Source organism: Perissodus microlepis, chromosome 6, assembly GCF_051167445.1.
Source record: "Perissodus microlepis isolate ML-2025 ecotype Zambia chromosome 6, ASM5116744v1, whole genome shotgun sequence".
In the NCBI taxonomy this organism is placed as follows: domain Eukaryota; kingdom Metazoa; phylum Chordata; class Actinopteri; order Cichliformes; family Cichlidae; genus Perissodus; species Perissodus microlepis.
The window spans coordinates 5,630,252-5,653,041 of record NC_140466.1 but is presented as its reverse complement, the minus strand read 5'-3'; the positions used below and the strand labels follow the sequence as shown (position 1 = coordinate 5,653,041).

The 22,790-nt window shown below is 39.7% G+C and overlaps 3 protein-coding genes across 8 annotated transcripts in view; 1 reads left to right on the top strand and 2 right to left on the bottom strand.

Annotated features, from left to right (window-relative positions):
* cryba1l2 (crystallin, beta A1, like 2) overlaps positions 1-1,506 on the top strand; it is a 66,021-nt gene extending 64,515 nt beyond the window's left edge. For all 6 annotated transcript variants that reach the window (XM_084930374.1, XM_084930376.1, XM_084930377.1 and 3 more), the window contains one exon: positions 229-1,506. In XM_084930374.1, coding sequence (XP_084786500.1) covers positions 229-376 — 148 coding nt within the window. In that variant the 3' untranslated portion in view covers positions 377-1,506. The remainder of the gene's footprint in view (positions 1-228) is intronic.
* A 1,176-nt stretch (positions 1,507-2,682) lies between these two features.
* On the bottom strand, positions 2,683-16,747 carry unc93b1 (unc-93 homolog B1, TLR signaling regulator). Its single transcript, XM_084930369.1, has 13 exons — positions 16,559-16,747; positions 14,030-14,146; positions 13,734-13,875; positions 13,473-13,626; positions 13,228-13,389; positions 11,605-11,734; positions 11,419-11,515; positions 9,799-9,923; positions 8,364-8,546; positions 7,920-8,193; positions 7,718-7,839; positions 7,506-7,628; positions 2,683-4,824 (listed from the first exon to the last, which is right to left on the bottom strand). Exons 2-13 carry the CDS (start codon positions 14,144-14,146, stop codon positions 4,579-4,581), a joined length of 1,875 nt encoding a protein of 624 aa, XP_084786495.1. The 5' UTR covers positions 16,559-16,747; the 3' UTR covers positions 2,683-4,578.
* A 1,439-nt stretch (positions 16,748-18,186) lies between these two features.
* Positions 18,187-21,937, bottom strand: timm10 (translocase of inner mitochondrial membrane 10 homolog (yeast)). The gene is made up of 2 exons (XM_084930368.1): positions 21,711-21,937; positions 18,187-19,292 (listed from the first exon to the last, which is right to left on the bottom strand). The coding sequence occupies exons 1-2, from the start codon at positions 21,779-21,781 to the stop codon at positions 19,097-19,099; spliced, it is 267 nt and encodes an 88-aa protein (XP_084786494.1). The 5' UTR covers positions 21,782-21,937; the 3' UTR covers positions 18,187-19,096.
* Between the last annotated feature and the right edge of the window lie 853 nt (positions 21,938-22,790).

The window sequence follows — 22,790 nt, the reverse complement described above, 5'->3', positions numbered from 1 at the left end:
TTTCCACTGAATTCGTCATGACACACTTGTTATTTACGACGATTTTTCATCAAAACAAGCCCTCAAATAAAATTGGCATACGGTTATGTGCCTGTCACAGATTTGTTGACTAATCACTAAAATCATATAGTTGTGCAGTAATATCAAAGATATGTTTGCATTCATTTAGTCATCCACATAGTGACTGTTCTTAATGAATCTCCTCCTCCTGCCTCTGCGTTTCCACAGCTTTGTGTGCTATGAGTACCCCGGCTACAGAGGCCAGCAGTACATCATGGAGTGTGAGAGGCACAGCGGAGATTACCAGCACTGGAGGAACTGGGGCTCTCACTGTCAGACTCCAAAGATCCAGTCCATCAGACGCATCAGGCACTGAGAGGCGGCAGATCAGGACAGCAGCAGCAGAACAACCTGGGCTCTGGCTAACATCTGTGTGTTCAAATTTAGGGGCCCAAATCATTAACCTACAGTTCTGTGACACAAACCATTAGTGATGTAGCAGCTACCTCTTTATTCCAGCACGTGTATTTGTTGCTCTCAAAAATGAAGTGTGTTGTTTTCCATCCATCCGTTTACACAATACAGGCTCACGGGACGGTTGGAGCCTATCCCAGCTTACATGGGACAAGAGGCTGGGTACACAGAAAGACAAACATTCAGCTAATTTCACAAATATGTCTTTGGATCACGGTACAAACCAGAGAACCTGAAGAAAACCTCATAGGCACAGGGAAAACATGCACACTCCATGCAGAAGGGACCCAGCCGGGCGGTGGATTCAATCCCTGGACTACCTGCTCCACTGCTACCACTATGCCAGCTACGGTTTTCTTTTGGTACATGTAAAATAAAGATCAGAGTGAGAATGTGAGATGTTATTCCTGTGTTGTGTGAGAATGCAAGACAGTGTTCGATGTCGAATCAGCTGATCTCCAAAGTGAGCGAGGTGACAGGACAGTAACAAAAGTCAGTGAATAATAATGACTTGATCGCATACTAGACTGTGCAAAACTATTAAGGTGTCAGTCGTACCTGAGCTGAAGAATCAGCACTACGTGTGTGCACGCCTACAAAGTGTACCTCGTGGCGCAGTAGCTCATCCAGATCAGAAGCCACTAAAATTCACAGGTTACTGTAACGTGTGAAGTACAGAAAGAAAGTGGTACGATTTCTTATTTGTTTTCACTCGTGCACAAACAAAAAAAAATCCAATCCACTGAGAAGTCAAAGAGGTGTACAAACATCCATATTTGTCATATTACTGTGCCTACAGCAAACATATTACTGGCCAGAAAGGCCCCAAACACACCTTCCTCATGTGGGAGTCAGCTAATGGAACCAGTCCCTCCATGATCACAAACACTAAGCTCAATATCATCACAAAATAACAGGATAAAAGTGTTACACGGCATGTGTGGCAGTGAGATTTCAAGCTATTGCATCATTTTGTATTTTTAATATTTTTTACATGACATAATTTTGCCATAAATAAACCTAATTACAAGATTTGTGTATAGATGTTAGAGAGGCACATACAAACACTTATATGAACATTATAATCCAGACAAATACTCTAGGATGAGTAGTGATACTAGTGCCCAGTCAACAAATAAACTTAAGATGACAATTGTGTTTAGGTTTGATTAAATTCTGCCCAATACTGTAGGAGGAGTAGTGATTCTTGTAAACTGTGAACAGACTGACAAGTGATAAATACCTCATGTGGCACTGAAGTAGCCTATTATTTATAAAAAAAAAATATGCTGTGTGACAATAATTGCAAGCCAATTTTCTTCAGTCTTGCTGTTCCTTGTACTGGTTACACTCTGGTTACATTTGCAGGTTTCCATGGCAATGACTAGCTGTCACCACTACCTTAACATAAAGTCAGTGACTTTGACAACACACCACCCACTTGTCAGACGTACACATCACAGTCAACAATAGCTTGATTCAGCACATCTTTTTACTTAAAACTGCATGTTTATACTGGAGAAAAGCACAAAATACATTCTCAGGGTCAGAAATTACATAAACCGAACAACATCAGCACAGCAATAATGCAGCTAAGCCCTCTAAAACACTTGCAATACCATATAAAGTTGAATTAAATGTTATACGTCCACCGTAGGATGTTGATTACATTCCTTCCTCCTACAGTTGCTTACAATAGAAATCTTACCTTGATGAATGGAAAAGAAGAAGCTGTGGTTCAATTACATCCAACCTTACTATACCTTACTAATAGATAGATAGATAGATAGATAGATAGATAGATAGATAGATAGATAGATAGATAGATAGATAGATAGATAGATAGATAGATAGATAGATAGATAGATAGATAGATAGATAGATAGATAGATAGATAGATAGATAGATAGATAGATAGATAGATAGATAGATAGATAGATAGATAGATAGATAGATAGATAGATAGATAGATAGATAGATAGATAGATAGATAGATAGATAGATAGATAGATAGATAGATAGATAGATAGATAGATAGATAGATAGATAGATAGATAGATAGATAGATAGATAGATAGATAGATAGATAGATAGATAGATAGATAGATAGATAGATAGATAGATAGATAGATAGATACATATATATGAAGGTTTCTGCATGAAAACACCTAGGCTTGCAGTTAGGGAGTGCTGTCAAGTAAATCTAAAGTTACCTCGGAAACAATAAAAACAAAGTAAAACAAAAGACATTTAAGTAAAAGAGGCACAGTAAGAAGAAGTTTTGGTATATATACACAGCAAAGGCTGCACAGTGATGTGCAGAATTCCCTCGTGTTTACAAGGCAAATAGTTGACTTGATGCAGGTGAAATTTATGATGGTGAAGTTACAGCAAGTGTTTCTGCATGCCATGACGGCAAACCAGCCATAGATTGAATAACAGTTTAACTTAGACTTAAGTTTCCAGTCCAGAGGAACCGCAGTGCCTTAAACTCGTATTCTTTCTTATGGCCAGCAGAGGGTGACTCCTCTGGCTCCAAAGTATTGTCCAATATATTAACATTTGAAAGAAATTGACTGTAATGCTCACTACATTTGTGACCACAGCAAACACTTTCAAGCATGATGATCCATTTTTAAAAATACTTAAACTAAAATAGACTGAGTAAGCTTTAGGGTATGGAGACATTGTGTCAAGTCCCTACTTTACGACCATAGTGTTTCTTTGTCAGATCGACCTCTTGCTTGTCACATCACGATTTCTTTTTTTTTTTTCAGAAAACATAAAAACATGACGATGCCTATGATTATAATATTGAGTTCAGGGCTCTAAAGGGGACTCCACTAACAACGGATGTATTCAAGGCACTCACATCCATCTTTTAAATAGCCTACACTTTGACATCTTTGGGAGTTTAGCCGTCATTAGAAATAATCATTCAGCACAGAAAAGCAGTTACTGCATGAGCAAAGAGGTTTCTATGTTAGACCCTTTGATACTTTATTGAAATGATACTGTATGTATGCAGGTTCAAAAAGCATATTTGGCCCTTTACTGTTTTGACATGTACAAAACACAAAGTTATGTATGAGTGTTTCTTCATCTAATGTCCCTGTGAGAATGGAATTAGTGGGTTTGCATTTGTAGCACGAACCTTATCTGGACTTAGCATCGTCTTCGGCTAATCGGCAACTTCTAGCAATTATTAGCAGAGCAGAGTTCACAGATACAATGCTAATGTACTCTCAGCTTTCACGTGCACTATGCAACTAGTGCTACAAACCAAGATGGAGCAAGTAATGTTGCAGGGCTACATGCTAATGTTAACATATAGCTCGTGTGGCTGTAGTCCTTTCAGTTTGTTTGTTTCTGAATATTATTTTAGATTTCTAAAATCTATACCTTACTGGGATTAGTCAGAAAAGACTGAACTACACACATGCTGAATGCTGCACTTCATCAAACATATATTCAAGCTCATCTTCTGCATCTCACAGCAGACAGTCCTCTGAGCTTCTGACAATGCCTTGTGTGATTCCAGATTCTCTGACCAATGTGCAAACACTATTAAATGAAATACTGAAATTATAAGGAATTAAAACAACAAATATGGGGCTTTTTTATGTTGCTTACAAGAGGCAGGCTTGTTTTTCTATCAAAACACGCTTCACCTTGTGATTAAGCTCAGAAAATCAATTCCTTCATTTTGTCGCTTGCTTTCAAGTCTTTCTATGCAGATTTTTTTTCAAAAATAAACAACAAATTCTGATGAAGAAGAAGCACAAAAGCAAGTGAAATGCTCTCTGCACTTATCATTTGGTCAGCCAGTCTACATAGAAAGAAAAAGGACTCAATTTTTTTTGTTTTATCCAGAATATGCTGATGTGTTATAACAATATAGCCGTTAAAGCTGGTGTACTTTTCTTATTGATGATTGTAATTTCACTTAAGCAGTTACCTATAGCTTTCCTTCAAAGTTAGAAAACTATAAACTATTGGGGCTTTTTTCTTAATTTTTATATTTTCCACTGAAAAACAAAATTTACAGAAATATTAATGAATAAAAGAGCGTCCAGTGCTATTTTAACTCTTTCTCTCCTCTTCTCATATCTCTCCGTCCCTCTCGTTCACACGGGCGTCGTCCTGTCCACGGCCCTCGGCTCCTCTTCTCCTGGCTCTGGGTGAGTTAGCTCCCTGATACCAACCCTCTTGGTCCCTTTCCTCCCCGTCCAAATTTTGCACTACATCACAGTCGTCTTCCTCCCTCTCGTCTTCTCTGTCGTCCTCCTCGCTCCTCTCCGAGTCGGACTCATCGGAGTTGTCCTCTTCCAGGTAGCGGTAACCTTTGACCTGAGGACAAAAAGAATTAGTTGCTCTGATGTCAAAACCCGTTTCTAGCTTAGTATGCAGTAGCATTTTTCACAATAAAATGCACTGATCCTTGGATTACCTTCTTCCAGAAGAAGGACAAATCAGTTTTTAGCAATTCTAATCTAACCACATAACAAAACGCTATATTCTACTTATATAAAACGCGTATGTAAGCAGACAATCTCTCAACAGCCTGTTCTATCTACTTCTTTTGGTCTGCCATCACTCAGAAACCTCAAAATAAAACTTCCATTTACTTTAATGTAAAACAAATAAGATCCTTCAAAGCTTGATTGACGCACCTTTTTATATTTTTGCGTGAAAGGCTAAAATCTAAAATCAGCAGAGAAGGAGTCAGCAAAATAAATCAGACTGAATCCACAAAAATGCCATCTCAAGGATTTTCTGTGTGCAAATACTTGTTTCTGATAGGTCACTGTTATAAACAGCAAAATCCATGCATAGAATATAATACAAATATAACAACAACCATGTGTATTCAGGGACTTCACACATGTTTAAACAGTGACACGGACGTGATAGACATGTAATATTATTTTCAGATATTGTCCTAAAGGACACCTTCATGGGTAATACTGCTCATACATTTGCTGATAACTGTAAACTATGTTTGAAAAACTAATTTGCCTTTGGTGTGAGTTTTTTTTCTACAAAAGAAAATGAAGGAAAAAAAGGGAAAAATAATGAGCTTATATCTACTCATTCGTCTTCAAAGAAAAAGTTTTTACAGACTGCATGGGGGAGTTTTTGGCATGCCCCAAAGTAATTTCAGCCAGAGCATAAGAAAAATAATCAGCTGCCTCTTAATTAGGGTTTCATTTTTGTCAGATGATCAGAAATACAGGAATATGCATGGATGTCTGTCAAATACGGTAACATGCACTAATTGCCTGTATTGTCTGCTTACAAACACAGTCACCTCCCAAAGGCCCACAGAGACCTTTATGATATGTTCAGTTCCATATCACAGAAAGACTCTGATTGTTGTTGAAATCTAAAGAAACGATGACAGCTCGTGCAGAAAATGCGTCACTGCTCAGTTTGTGGTGTAGTTGATAAACAACACTGTATTTAATCTTCTTTAAACTATTTTTTGCCTGCTGCCTTATTGCAAAACCAAAAATTCAGATCAATCAGAATATTTTTATTCTGATTTATGTATAATATCTAAGTATATCTTAAATCTAAACTAATATATCTTAAAGCCACTATAATATGTCCACAGAAAAGTCAACATACTCGACTCCTCTCATGTCGAGGAGCTGACGAAGGAACATGAGAAGTTGGAGTCAGGTAGCAAAAGGAGATCCTCGCTGCGTAGCTTCAGTTTACAGTCAATTAAATGTGAATTAAACATGAAGTTGGTCACAGCTGCATAATAAATTGCTACAGCTGTATTTTATTACGTGAGGTTTAACAGTGCTTAGAACATGTTTCATATTTAGGGACACTTTTAATTAAATTGATAACATGGCACAATGTGACAAGATTTTGAACCACGCACACAGAATCTATGAAAAGCAGAGAGTCTGGTGAAATTAAATGACTGAAACAACATATGAATACAAGGTTTTAAAGAGTTGCCCTGTGGCCATGGTTTGCATATTCCAGCTGCGTGCCGGTGCCTGGTTTATAAATTGACAGTGAAAACACTTCACGTGTGCATCTTCAATTATAGCCTCTGCCCTTCAGGTGGATTTTAGGAATTGAGGCATCCTCCAGCATGATGTACTGAGACCGATTTCAAGGGGACAAGGAGGCGGATGGAGGACAGAGGAGATGAAATTAGAGAAATGAGAATAGCCTGCCACACCTGAGTGCAGCAGCTGATCAGCATTCTGCTCATTAATGAAACTGCACTTTGATCCAGCACTACTAAACCACTCCTTACTGGCCACTGTGATCTGGGTTTTCAGGATGAGCCCAGTAAAATTCAAAACGTGACCTTTAATCATAACCTAGGGTAACTTCTCTGTCTTGTTATGTTTGAGTAATTTTGCCTGTAAGAATGTGGAAGCTTGGTAGGGGTTCTCTGCCATGTTCTAAACTGTTTTCCTGTGTTTGTGACTAGCAGCAGAGCCTAATTAGTTTATAGTCTTCAATGTTTTTATGTTTTTAACACAGAGCTCCGATTTCTTTTTTTCTTTTTTCATGGTTTTGGTGGCGGTGTTGGAGCAGAGGTCCAGGGGTCAAACCTTGGAGACCCTGAAGTCTAGCTTCCTCCTTATTTTATTCCCCTTTTTTCCTTCTTTATTTATATAACTTGTTGACTTATAATGATTTATAGCAGAGGAGAGGCCTGTCCATTAGTTCTGACTTAAAGTTTGCTAGTGCCCACTCTTTATGTTACACCGTGTGCCACCTTATACTTCAGGTAAAGACTATAACACACTGTGTGAGCAAAGAAACCTCTCATGGTTCCCACTGAGTTTATCATGTCCCCAGCGCCCTGCATGCTCTAATCAGCTGCCCCCAATTTTTTTTTTCCGGAGAGAAAACATGTCGGACAAACTCTCCTGCTGTGTGGAACGTGACAAAACAACTTTGATTTTCCTGAAAACATGCAGAGATCATGTTTGAAAAGGGCTCATTACAAAGACCAGATTCATGTATTGATCCTCGATGGACTGACTAGTTACCTTGTGTCGCGGCCGAGGGATGCGAGGCAGTCTGAATGGCACTTTCTTGGCCAGGCGACGCTCCATCACCCAATAGCAACAGCAAGCCAGCAACAAAGTGACTAGTAGTATGGAAAGTTTTGCCTTAAAGGAAAGTGAAGAAAAAAAATAGGTTAGAATAGGAACAAAAAAATGGAGGGAAAAACTAACGACATAAACACCGAGTCACATACCCTCATAGGAAGACCATACCAAAGGTAGACTATAAAGATGGCGATTGCCTGCCACCAGTGATAGATGGTGTAGACAAAGTCCAGGCGTTCCTTTTCTTCAGCGTACAGCATTCCGAGTAGGGCTGGAACACACAGGGGAAGTCATGTTGTCACGTGTCATAGCTGAAGACATGCAAACACAGAGACCATGGATGATACTCACTGCTGACGCCTGTCTTGTTCAGGGCGGTGCCGAGTCCCCATAGCACAGAGATCACTAGTAGAGGGCCCTCATACTTGAGGCGATTCGGCTCTGGAGAAAATGCCATGAGAACCACCACAAGCACTCCATGCACAAAAGCACCACTGATGAGACACACCCAGCGTGGAAGCCGTAAGAGGGAAAGGCTAAGGGAGGAAAAGACGGAGGCGGAGAGGCCGTAGACGACGATGAGAAGCCACAGTTTATTTAGACCCAAAGCACATACACCGTAAGACTGTTGAGAAAGAAGGGGGGGAGAGATACATTCTTTCAACATTTTATGACCTGATTCACGACTCTGCTTTCTCTCATGACATCCTTAAATCCTACATCCTTACATCTGTATTTCCGTTTCTCTTTAACAAACTTAAACTACTGTACAGACAATCTGCATGAGTTTAGTACCAGGGTGAATCCAGAGATGGCAAACAGTGTCTCGAATCCACTGTAGATGAAGAAGGGGCAGAGCAGTCGCAGGCGGTAGTCCCTCAGGTGTTTGAAAGGCAGCTGAAAGATGTTTCCCCAGCCTATGCTGCGAAGGTCGATCTCTTCTGTTGGGCGGTAGGCGGCCCCACACAGCCCGAGGAACTGAGTAGCAGCACACAGAGATCACTTTATTCAGAATCATTTTCAATGGAGCTTGTGCTTCAGTTTGTTTTTGTCCCATGGTGAGGTTTTAAAAAATGTCTAAGAATAGAACAAACACAACAGATGCCTGAGAGCAACATTAGCTCTTAAACTAGCAGCTGGTACCCAGTTGGTACAGACTAAAGCCAGTGAAAAAGTGTTTTAGCATCTATTAGCTTGTTGTTTTAGTTTACAGTCTCATCACTTTCATCGTGTCCAGCAATTCGTTGAACAAATTGTAAGCCAAATGGATGCTAGCTTCCCAGCAAGAATCCCAATTCACTGACTTTAAATACCAGAGCTCTGAGGTGTTTTCCAGTGCTTTGTTCATATCTTGCAAGTAGCCACAAGAACGGTTAAAAAACGTCTGATTGGATCACCCTACATGGTATAATGTGAGCCTAACAATAATAGAATACTGTAAAACAACTAATATAGAACATTCAAGCACAAAATTTACAGCTAATGAATGTCCTAATCAACTCTGTTACAAGACCAACACAGGCCTTATCTTTGGGGATGCCTGGAGTTGCGGCGCTCTGCTGCATCTCTGTTTACGGCTTCATAGATTGCAGCTTTCCTTACGGTAGCTCTCCTGTGATTTCTTTTATAACATCAATCTGAACGTCTTGTTTATTGAATATTTATAGCTTCTCGTGGGTTACACGTGCTAACTGTGAGAGAGGTTCTCAGCTGCACACAACATGCCATATTTTAGACATCAATACAGGTTTGAAAAAGGCTTAATTTTCTCCTTTATTTATAAAGATCTGATATTATCTAAGGATTAATTTCTCTTCTCTGTAAATCCAAACATTCTTAAGAAAACTTTGCAAGTCTTTTATCACATGTAATTCCATCTGAAATGGTTTCCTCAGAGCATTTTTACATTTATCTTTTAATGAGAAAGTGATGTACACAGGGATTTATAAGGATAAGATTACCGTTTCAGCTCGGTGTTAATTCCATCAGAGCATTTTTGGGTACCCAATTCAATTTTCTCTCAGTAATTTGCTCTTTGTTTTGGTTTTATATGCTTGTCTAGTGACTACTTAATGCTGATGTTTTATTGTTGTTTTGCAAGAACGTCACAACAGGAAACAGCGACACAGATTATACAAAGCCTGTCTAGATAATTAGAAAACAAACACCTAAACAAACTGAATGACCTCGAGTCCACATGTTTATGTGCCTGTGTAGGAAGAGAACTTACAATGATCATGGAGAGGAAGGCGAAGCCCATGAGCACGCTCTCCACTTGGATGAGCAGCATGGAGCTTGGCAGTTTTTTCAGCACGGTGTTGTTGAAGCCAGGGATCAAACCGGTGACTTTAGCACCTGGTTTAGGGACAGGAAAGAAATTAGAAAATAACTGATGTCAGCCAAACAGCCTGTGTTAATCCTACAGACTGTTAAAGTGTCTGTCTGTACATTTAAGCAACAAACTGTACTTTACAGACTTTACTTTTATTGCAGCCGTACTTTATAAAATTACAAAAATGCTTTAAAAGTCTCTGAGTGGATGAAAGGCAGATAGGAATGCTGATTTAATAAAACCTAACAGAGCTGCAGACTGAAGAAACAAAGTTCTTTATGCAGTTGTGATGTAAATCGAAGAGGTCAGCTACAGTCATGTGATCCTCTACCTCAGCTCTGTTTCCTCCTACTGTTAAAATGTGTGTTTTTTAGCCAGTAAACCTACTTCTGCTTAATGAAAACATCTGAATGGGGAAACTGTGACACAGCCTGTCAGTTGGTGATGTTTCTCTTTAAGTTTCATTTTGAATAATACCAATGTTACCAACTATTTTTATTTTTTACCACCTGTTTAGTTTTGCACTGCTGATTTTAAAAAAGCAGCTGTGATCATGGTGCTTAAATAGTACTGAAAGTACTGTGCAAAAATCTTAGAGGCATGCAGCAATTTATTGAACCTGCAAAAACAGCTTGAACAGTTCTAGCTTGTGGGCTTTGGGGAGACCAATCCATGATGTGTTTTTCGATCCAGGTTTTTTTTTCTGCACTAGCAGTGCAGGGATCATTGACATGTGGAATAATTAGGCTGAATCATTACATCACTAGCAGTCTTTGTAGATAAGATTGAGTACTGAACATCAGATTTTAAATTTGCGCTGAAAGTTGAAAATACAAATTGACATTTTATTGCTTTTTGAAATTCACAAATCCAGCAGACACAGAACAATATGTGGATATTTCAACCTGTTTCCAGCACCCGGTGAGATAACAAGCCTCCAGGTTTGGCTGTGGTTTGGTCTCTGAGAGAAGTGTGTGGGTCTTTTACAAGCCTCTTGCTAATTTTACTTGTAGTACTTGGATTAAACCAGGTAACAAAGTGGCTGTGTCAGCTTTTTCTTTTTCTTTTTAATAATTACATTCTGCCCAGTCAATATTAACACTCGAGCAACAAAGTGTTTGTCTATGATTACTCTGAATCCTCCAAACACTCCATAAGGCACTAGGGGAACTAATAAAGAGTAAGACGGGAAGACTGATGGACTTCCTCATGTGTTTTTACAAAATAAAAAGCAGGGATGGGAGTTAAAATCTCTAAAATATAATTTGTTATAAATAGAAAAAGTTACATGAATTAACTGGTTTTAAATGACAGCCTCACAATTAACAGGATAGATTGTTTTCTTTTCTTTTTTTGGAATGATGACGGATTTAGTTGAAAAGTTGATAAACATTCCTATGTCCCATACTCTTCCTCTTAATATTAACATGGAAGTAAATTGAACTTTTATTGTCACGAGCTTATTATGGTGTATCTGTACTGAGTCGCTACTGGAAGTGAGGAGGCAAGTGTCTTTACCGCAGTGTTTCACTTGGGCGAGGACGTGGGAGTTGTCATGGAGGTAAACGCTGTTGAGGACGAAGGCCATGGGGAACTCGGCGAAGACAAAACTCAGCTGATGCAGAAGAAAAAGGTTTGCCCATTTGTCCAGCAAACAGTATGATATTAATAAAATCATTAATGAGGGGAAGCTGAAAGACTCACATTGAAAATGATGTTAAAGACCGACTGGAAGACGATGATATAGCTGTGGCACGCTCCCTTTGGGAGCTTCTTCTGCTCCTGCACGTGCTCCTCCTTATAGTTGACGCATTCATAGTACTGCTGTGCCATCCTGCGCATATGTGAAAGTGTTTATGGTGTTAGAAAACAAATTTAGAGGCATTTATTTTGTACTTATCTTCAATTAATCACATGAGCCCCTTGTCTCTGTGTATGAAGTTTTTAAATTGATCTATGCTACAAAACCACATAGGCTGTCTCTGTTTCACACTTTAACAACTACGCTTTGCCCTATAAATGGTCTATATTCAGGAGGTGTAAAGAACCCGAGAACAAGCTTTACATTCACATTTCCTCTTTTAGGATTTAGCGACTTCATAAAAGGCAAAAACACATCAGAGCAACAAAAAAAAAAAGGTATTCTGCCAGCAGCATTTATAATAAAAAGAAAGATCAATACAAACTGAACACGCGGTGAGAGAAAAAAGATCTCGGCTTGTAGTCAGCGCAGTAGTCAAGGCTCAAAAGAAATACAACAAAGAGCCTGGTAAATTGTTCTTTCAGTCTGCCATTGATTAAACTGATACAAGGTTTTGTTACATCTGTTGATGAAAAGACATTTTAAAAAATGCTCACTCGATGATGCTTTCTGAGAGCTTTGTTGTGCCGGGGGGACACGTGAAGTAGGGACAGGTATTCAGTGTCTTCATAGAGCAGCAGCTCTTATCATCCACATGAAACATGTAAACATTGGACCTTACGTCTAGCAGAAATATGGAGCATTGCTCGATTAGCTACTAGGAAAATTGTGTCAGGCTCTAAAACTCCAGGAGTCCCATTTTTGCTTGAAGAGCTACAATAGCAAAATGTTTTTTACAGAGCTCTACTACTGCCTACAGTTGAGATCTTCTTCTGTCGCTCTGTTAAATACTGTAGCTACTCATGATAAACACTTAGTTTCAAGTAATAATGTCTGCATAAACAAACAATTCCTGTGAGCCAAAAGTGTTTAGGGCTTCAGACTGCTCTAAACACTTTTACTGTAGTCTTGGCTGTTTGATGTCACTGTGGCACATGGATCTGGCTGTGACCACAGAGGCCTCCATTTGCTGTTCAAACCTTCTGCTCATGAGCAACTCAGACAAAAGCTGGGATAGAGACTGGAGAGAGGAGCTGAAACGGCGTGTTTCTCACAGAGGATGAACTGAAGAGCCGCACTAAAGCCTTTTTATAAGGTATTGTTTGTTTGTTTTTTGAGATTTCAACCGTCCTTTCTCATCTAAAAGTCTGCTGACAAAGCCCACTACACCACTGTATTGTGCCTCCCATGGAGACTTTGTTGCTCTTTCTGCTAGTTTGTTGTTTTACCTGATCGGCCCGTGATTGGCTCGCTTTTAAAAGAATGAATGAGGCAAGAGGAACAGCAGGTTTCTACTTCCCTCACTGGAATAGAATATCCTGAAAGGTTACTATAGTTTTGGGGGATTTTTTGTTTGTTTTGTTTGTTTGTTTGTTTGTTTGTTTTTTATTTCTACAAATCTTAAGACGCAGCACGGGTTAAGGAAGCACTTCCACCCACCCAAACTTCTACTTCTTCTTTCTCACCGTGTGATATAATTTCCCAAGGAGGCCCACAGGGGCACAATAACCACACCAATGGCCACAGCCGATGGAACGAGGGTGTAGTAACGCTCCCAATAATTGGTAGAGACGAAGAGAGCGTAGATCCCCGAAGCCAGGAACATCATCCACTTGGTACCTAGAAACCTGGATGTGAGACAGGGTGTTTAAAGGAAGAGCAGGAACATTTATATAAAGACATGTTTTAAAACTTAGGTTTATGTTGCTACCTGATGAGGAGAGGCGTGTACAGGAGGCCTACGATCGGTGTGACATTAATCCCCATCAGCATCTTCTGGTCGATGTCCTGCAGGCCGAGGTTGCTGTACTTTACCTCACGGTAGGTCGTATCATAGTGGAGGATCAACTGCATCTGCAGGAGGCCTGTTGCACACATGTACAGGTACAGTAAATGTTCACGAGTATTCAAGCTACCCTGTCTGTGTGTGCCTGTTTGCCAGTTTCAGCACCCCATCTTCAGGGCAACTCACCCATGTACACACTGTACACAATCATGGCTCCAATACTGGCTGCAACAACATTCTTGATGATTCCCAGCCTCTTCCTTCGATAGTATTTCTTCTCCTCCTCCTCCTCGTTGTAATCTGCCTGTGGGCCCAAAAACTCCTCCATCTAAAGAAAGAAGGACAAAAAGTTATGCAACACTTAAGCAGAGGCAGAGACGTGTTTATCAAATTAAAATAGGATTGTTCTGATCCGTAGTACTCCGTACTGATGACCAGAGAAGCTGGATTTATGAAGGTTCTCTGAAATCAGCTGAGCTCACCTGGCCCTGCATGTTGTCTTCGTGGTCCACATTGAGCATTTCGTTCACGTTGCCATTTGGAGGCACAACAAACTGATCATCGTGAGGGATCAAAGCTTCATCGCCAGTTGCCTCCATCTGGTGACCAGAAGAAGCAGCACGCTATATTAATACTTCACTGCACCTTCTGCCATCATCGAAACCAATCGGCCACCTGCAGCCACCGTGGTTTTCAAGCTGCTGCACATGAACGAAACTCTAATTATAGATGCTTAAAGTTTTCAGAATCAAATTAACTGCAGACGTAAATATCATTAGTGTAATTACTATAATGTTGTATCAAATACACCTGACTCCACATCACTTTAGATGCATTTTCAGATTTATTTTTAAGTATTTTGTTCATTTATTTTTGTTTTGGGTACTCTGAGACAAAACATAACTGGTTAATTTTAGCACATGTATTTATAGCTTTAAAACTGAACACGTTATAAAGTGAGATTCACAAAAATGCATAAATGTTTTATTGTCACGATTCAGCATTTTTGTCCCCTGTAGCATTACAGAAGCCATACTTCCTCTTAATTGTTTCTCAACACAACGTGCCAAAACGTTTTAAAGCTTGAAAAGCTATTTTAATACAAATATTAAGAAATCATAGAACAGGGGTGGCAGTTATACAGAGGATATGTTCAGATAAGGGACTACTCACATTCACATCAGGATATAATATTTTCATTTATTTTAAAAACTAGCTGAATGAATACTTTAACACGCGACTGTTTAACTTGTTTTATCCAAGTTTTTATTTCAAGTGAAATTACTATATGTAAAAGTTCAACCAAATATTCACATTTATTGAAACATAAAAAAGACGAGCAGTGTGTGATGTTGTTTAAAGAAATTAAGTTTCAGTTGTATGTCCAGAGCAGTATGCAGGTTGACCTTCCCGTGCACCGTGAGCTGCACGTTTATTACGCGTGCCGATCACGGTGCAGCTACAAAAGTCCAAAACCTTCACATGTGTTTTTGGAGCTAAACAACTGCAGCGTTTCTAAACAACTAAAACTTGCAACTCTTCTTACATTTTTATGCCTCTGTAGTAATACTGGAATCACCACAAGCTGCAGTGCATTTTATAAAAAGCTGGTGACATTTATGACATCACTGCATTTTTTCCGCTTGTAAAGCCGTCCACTGTTCTATGCTGGACCTTTTGAACCAGTTCTGGTGTTGTGCCAAAAACTGATTTCCAATGTTTCCAATGTGTTTTGATGTCTAATGTCTTTACGTATGTTGGCAGACTTTGGTGAACAGGATTCACACAGAGGTTATATATGAAATTAAGAAATGGCCTGTTTTGCAAGTCTCTTTATGAGTCTGCATTATTGTACCTACATCATAACCAACTCGGTCTTTTTGGCCACTGTGCTTTTTTGTTGTTTTGTATAGATTCCTCTGGACTGTACATCTCTGCTGTTTACTATTACTATTTATATCCTCCTGCATAGTTCGTGTGGAGTACCCATAATTTAATTGTGCATGTACAGTGATGATTAAAGTCCTATTCTATTGAACTCTCTTTATACAACCGTTATGTTAAATTGTTGCAGTTTCTGTTGCCCTCTTGGCCAGATCACTTTTAAAAGAACATGTTTCCTTTCAGTGAGACTTTTCAACCGAATAAATAAAGGATATATAAAAGTCGCTTTGCCAAAAACCGACAGCAGCTTCTACATTGTGACAGGAATGTTGTTTGTAGCTCAAAATAACTTGATGTCATTCATGAGGGATACATTTGACATATGTTTCACATATTAAAGGCCAACAAGTCAATAACAGAAGTTTAAATACATGCAATCACTTTGTGGCCTCGCTCCTCAGTCCCTATGTTTAAGTTGTTAAGTGATAATTTTTTCTGTTTTTGAATTAACAACCTGCCGAATCAGTGGTGAGCACCATACTTGGTGAGTCAAACCCCCAACTAGAGAAAATTAACTTGCATAGGATACAAGAAGTGTTCCTTTGTTTCTTTTAAACTGTATTTACATCACATTCCTTTGCATAATTAATATTATTCTTACTATTATAGGTTACCATTCACAGTTCATGGACTCCCCCTTCTCCTGTAATAATTACTGAAGTGTCTTTTGTTTGTTTTATGACTTTTTTTTTTTTTTTTTTTTTAACCAGATTTATAAACTGCATTTTTATAAAAGCAGATGTGATCCATCAAAACATCAGAAAAGCGTGTCTTTGTTAACAAACCAACCTTTCAAACTCATTCACAAGCCTTTTGTTTGCCTGACTTCTCTTTTCCTTCCCAGTATGGAAACTATGAAAGTTAAAGCCGTGCGGGATGGTGTAACTGCGTTTAACCCCTTATTTCAGATTTCTTTGACAGCGTCATATTATGACCCTTGTTATTACTTTCATGACAGTTTGCATCCGGGTCTTGTTGACGTTTCAGCGTTTCAAAGTTATCAGTCAAACCCACGTTCATAAAACAATCACGACCGTGTTTTGCCATCTTCCCTGAAATTCACTTACCGTGTCAGTGGAGCGGGGCTGGAGCAGAATGAAGACGGGGACAGAGACACACGGACATCCCCGCCCCTGTGTCCCTTTCAGACCCTGTTGTCGTTACTTCTCCTTTCTGATATTAGGTGCAGTATAAATAAAAAGTTTCGTGGAGGAAACGAAAGTTAGCGATCTTCACTTCCTCACTTGTGCCTGTTTCTCTTAAAGCCACAGACGCGCTTTTAGGAAACACGCCCCTTCACGCTCTATGTGTATGTGTGTGTGTGTGTATACATGTTTAGACGTCTTTGTGAGGACTTATGGGGGGGACAAAATGCCCGTCCCCAAGAGTTTGAAGGCATTTTTGAGGCTCAAAATGTGATTTTAGGGTTAGAGTTACAATTAGTTTATGGTTAGGTTTAGGCTTATGATTAGGATTAGACATTCATTTTTGATGGTTAGGGTTAGGGTAAGCGGCTTGGGAAAGCATTATGTCAATGGGATGTCCCCACGAGGATAGCAAACCAGACATGTGTGTGTATGTGTCGGAACTTTTCAAGAATTATTAATAATTATTAAGCGCGGTATCACGGGCTGGGCATGGGATATATACAATTAATACTGAAGCAAACCGCTTGAAATCCACCGGTTACTATAATTCCGTCTCAGTTGCGCAGTTTGCAGTTCTGTTATAACATCACACGTGTTGTTCTGTTGAGCGGTGGGAGCAACAATGTCTCACACTTGCTCGGTTTGGTTGATTCAGAGCGACCCACCAGATGGCTTTTCAGAGTGCGAAAGCTGCAGTGAACTCATTAATTATACATTTAATAAAAAATAACATGCATTGCGGTTCCTGCTCTGGTGACGTCATGCTGGTACACAGGAGTAAAAATGCACAAACTTTACTTATTCTAGAGAAAGATCTTTAGATCCAGAACTGCCTGCATTATGGATAGAAAGCTGAAAGCCGGTTTCAGTTGCTGCTTGTTTGTGGCTCTCTCTGCCTTCAGTAACTGAAAAGCATGCTCTATTGGTCACAAATAAACACTAGTGGCACGGTTCCACTGCCAGCCATACATGCTCAAACTATAACACTGTCTCAACCGTGTCTGACAGATGGTGCCGCGTTTGAGATCTTAAGGTGTGTCTCTCCTTCGACGCTCAGGTTTTCACCTGTCCAAAATGACTTTTAATTTTAGCCAAGCAGGATCTTTGACATGTTTTTTTGCAACGTTTACTCTAGCCTTCCTCTTCTTGTGTAACCAGTGGTTTGCTTCATGTTTTAAACCCTCTATACCTGCATGATTGTAGATATGGTTAATCAGCCTCCCTCCTTGAGCGCGGTCGTCCCTGGCCTGAAGTTGTAAAGCAGTTTTTCTTAAACCAGGAAAGAGTTCTGTGATCATGTTTCACAGAATTCTTCACAGAAAATTTCATATCAACAAAACTTTTAGAACCTTTTTTTTTTTTCAAAATGTAGAAAAACATTGTGTTGTATCTGTAATAATCACTCGAGATTTCATTGTATTTCATCTTATAGTTACTGTATATTCATTCACACACTCTGTTGTCCACATACTGCATGAGAGTGAAGTTGAACCATACCACAAACCTCGTGTGAGGGCCAGAATAAATACTTCCAACACTCATGAAGCTAGGCTACACGATGACAGCGCTTTATTAGAGTTAACAGCACACTGTGCAGCTTCTCTGCAGTGCAGATGAAAAGCTGTGTCACTGTGGTTTAAACATGAAGAAAAAGAGACACGTACACTAAAACATGGTCCACTGACACACAGCACAACACAGTCTACACAAGCATGACAAAATGAGCAAAGTTCAGGCATTGTTTTTTTTTTTTTTTATCTGAGCTGTTAAAGACAAAGAACCAACCAGGGTCAAAAGAGTAAACTATGAATAGTACAAAAAAGACATTTTGGCTCAGCCCATAATGAATTCTGTGCATGCCCTGACCCATGATTCGCTGTTTCTGAGGTGTTGCACAGGACTGACATGTCTGCATGACAGACAGCTGTAAATAAACTAGTTCCACGGGTTGAACTGCAGCTTTGCAAAGAGTCTATATTTACTTCCAGTGCCTTCCAAAACCAAACAAGAAAAATCTGACCCCAGTTCAAAATGTGAATTGAGATAAAGATTAAAGTTGAATCATTCTTTGCATTTGTCTGGACCTGTCACATGTAACCAGGTTTCTGGTTTCTAGCTTTCTAATGTTAAGCATCAGAGGCCTTTCTCCTTTTCAGTCAGATTTTCAGGTGACTTCGAGAGTCCAGGCTCAACGTACAGAAAGTGGAAAAGATCCAGAGTGTCTGGTCCACTGTGAGCAGTTTCAACATGTCCTTATACTGCTGATCCACCAAGTTTCTGAGGAAGAGGCAGTTTCTCTCAGCGGGCCCTCGACACCATTAACTCCACACTTTATTTTTATTTCCCACCCTTTAATTAAAATACAAGTCTCTCATTGTTTGAAGCCACACATGCTAACCCCATCCCCATGACCTTTTGATCCCACATCATTCTCCACTTTGTTTTCTTCATCCGCGTCTATCCGCTCCCCACAGCCCCCTTCCTCATCATTTCCTCGTCCTGGACGGAGAGCTCCGTCAGCTTGCGTCCTAGCCGCTCGTGAAGGTCCAGATATTTGGCCACGCAGCGGTCCAGGCAGACCGACTCACCCTTGGTCAGCTCTGCCTCCTTATAATGTGGCGGTACGCACTTCCTGTGGCAGGCATTAGTCATTCTGAGAGGAAAGGAAGGAAACAGTCAAGATTCTTCAGTATGAAGAGTGATGATAAAAAGACATTTTTAAAACATAACAAACTTGTTACTACATGATGCATTCATGCATAAGCACCTTATTGTGGGGTCCCCATTATGACTTGCTTACAACAGTCACTTAGTAAAACAGAACAGCGCCATCTGCTGGAGTTATTTTGTGAACCTAAAGTTGGCTCTGAATACTCTCCTTTTAAAATTCATATTTTCATATGACCTGATATAATAGTTATTTAATTTCATAAAGATGTTAAATTAACCAACTTTTAGGTCAAGAAAAGGTGCATTTAAGAAGAGCATTTAGAATTTCTGCAAATAAAATGTATTCTGGCTCATGTCACAGCAGAAATGTGCTTCCCGGTTTTGACACAGATCCTTCATCAGAGCAGCGAGAGACACAGATTCAGTTTAATTATATACTTCAAAGAAGAACTAGCAAAAAGTTAAATGGCAACTAATTACTTCCTTTGTCCTCATAGTCTTCACAGGGATAAGCCCCGAGGACAGAATTTCATACATCCTTGCCCAACAAACACCACATGACCACCGACGGACATTAAACCCAGTTCCTCTTCACTGCAGGAGATTCACAAAGAGACCAAACTCAAAACACATGAAAGTCATCAACCTCTCATTTCATGGTGCTGAATGAGTCTATCCAACAGCACTTCATCTAGCCAAATGTCTTTTAATACAACACCATGCTCATCAGAAGAAGCCTTAAGGTCCTTCTGCAGGTCACCATCACCGTTTGCCTTAGGAGACACAGTGATGGTGACCTGATAGGACCTTACCGCTTATTCTGATAAATCACATTTCAGTGGATTATTTCTTTAACCCGATTAAAATTATTGGTTAGGTTCTTCACATCCAGCCCCAGGATTCAAAAAACTGCAACAAGGCAGACGATAAGCCACGAACACCTCTAACTGCCTGAAAGACCCAGTTACTGTCACTGTTGTGGTGAAGAAAGAAACAGTTAAACTGTTAAAAACGGGCATTTTACACTATGTACTTCTAAAAGTATTGCCAGCATTGGGATACCAATAAAATCCCCTAAATCTGAACCATCAACTTACTGACGTGTCAAAATGTTTCCTGTGAAAAGATACTAAACATAACAAACATAACATGCCTCGCCTACCACCAGACCCAACTAAACAGAACAGCCCATCTGACAACGTCCAACAACTGTGTGACGCCATCACGTCAATACAGACCAAAATCTCTGAGGAATGTTTCCACCATTTTTTTATATCTATGCTAAAGGCAAAAGGGGAATTATCACGTATGAGCAAGCGCTAATCAGGTGGCCAGTAACATATCTTTAATGACTCTAAGATGTTGTCAGGTATCATATGAATATTGAGAACTAGTTAACTAGAATTTGATAGAATTATTGCTCACTTCCATCCACAAAATGTAAACAAACATTAGTATTAGGTTTATGGAGTGATGTCAATAACTGGGTGCCATCAAATTACTGCAGAAGAAAATCCCAGCAAGATGATAGAGAGCCAAGAGCCAATCAAACCTCAGTCAAAAAAGTAAAGCAAGCAAACTGCTTGTTTGTTGCTCTGAATGGTTGAACAAACCCATAACTCATTGCTCATGTATATTTATTCGTCTCTCTCAAGCCAAAAACACCTGCATAAATGTACGTAAACTATTTTCTTTGGCAACTGACTGAATCTGACTCGGGCTCAGTGGATTTTAACTGCAAGACTTTATTAAAAGCACATGAATGTATAATTTGTGCAAGGTCATGAAAGGATAAATATTAACCAGGCTCGTCTTTTCTTCATTCAGAGATGCAGGTCTGTGCTGCAAAGGTTTCTTCCAAGTATAAAAATACTTGTGATCAAAACCACTTAACTTAATATGAATGAATGTACTCTTACTCTTACACCAGTGACGGCATTTAAGTAGATTACTGTGTTATGACACAAGGACACACATCTTTATATTATGAGAAAAAGCCGTACTGTGCTTATACTGTAAAATTGTGACATGTGAAGTTAATTCAGTGAGTTAAGCACTAAACTCAGGTCTTTAATTTTTAGTCAGTATAGCTCTTTTTAAAATAAATGCTATCCCACACTGGATTTAACCCTTGCCAGCCTTTAGTAGAAGCCACCCTTTGCCTTAAACATGCCGGCTGGTGGGCCTTTATAATAATGAGCTTCACCAGCAGGACACTGACTTTATCAGGTGTTGCTCGCATTAACGATGAGCTGTACAGGCTCAGCTTCACTAAACAGTAATTATCTTTGCACATTATTCTGGCACACTGTAAATAAATGTAAGTTTGACACATAAAAGCCGCGACACTTCACAGCAGACTGCTGTGGCTAGCTGAGAGGTTAGCTTGTTTGGGCTTTACCGGTTGTACATGTCAGCCATCATCTCCACCTCCAGCTCCGCCGCCAGCTGCTGCGCCTTCACAGGATCCATGGCTCCGCTTCAGTTCTGCTCACACCGGGTCTCGAACCACAAACACGCCGTCCCGCTGAGCCTCTCCTCCGGACAGCAAGCAAGGAGCACTACCCGCTGCTTCTGTAACCTTCAAACCTGCACGAAAACACGTGTGTGCCGTTTCCCTCACACACACTTCCGGTGACAATAAAGTTGGATTCAAAAAAGCAGAAAGCGGAGCGAGCAGGAAGCGCGCCCTCTACCGGTGTGTGTATTTCTATTTATCCAAAGTAAGATAAGAGCCTCACAGGGAAATGAAGGACAAAAAACCCGCTCAAGTTCAAACTGAACATCAGAATGAGGAAGAAAGTTGGTTTGTTCTGTATTTCTGAAACTTCTGTCTCCATTTATTTATTCATGCTATTTGTATTTTATCTATTAGTACATATTAACTGGCATATGTGTGTGGACACCAGAGAAAGAATTTAATTGTACAGAGAAATGCTTTTCTTTGTACACATGACAATAAACGCTTTGAATCTTCTGAGATGTTCCAATACAGAGAGATCAGAAAAAGACCAAATGTCCAGTGAGCACCAGTTCTCTGGGTAAAAATTAATTGTAGATGGCAGAGGACAAAGGAAAATGGGCAGACTGCTGCAAGCTGATGAGAAGGCAACAGTAACTCAACCACCCGATGCTTGGTTTTGGGGTTGGAACAAACTGCTTCGTAATTGGACGTCTCGGTTTCTTCTGCAGTATTTGGATGGTTCTGGCAGAATTTGGTGTAAACATAAAAGCATAGATTTACCTTGCTTTGTGTGTCAAGTCCATCCCTTTATGACCACAGTGTACCAATCTTCTGATGTCTGCTTCCAGCAAGACACTCAAAGGGCCTCCATAGATACCAGAGCTCAATCCAAAGTATTGCATTATAAATGTGTAGCTCATAAATCTGGGGAGCAAACCAGCTGTAACATGTGATGCTGTCATGTCAATATGGACCAAAATGGAAAAGGAATATTTCCAGCACTTTGTTAAATCTATG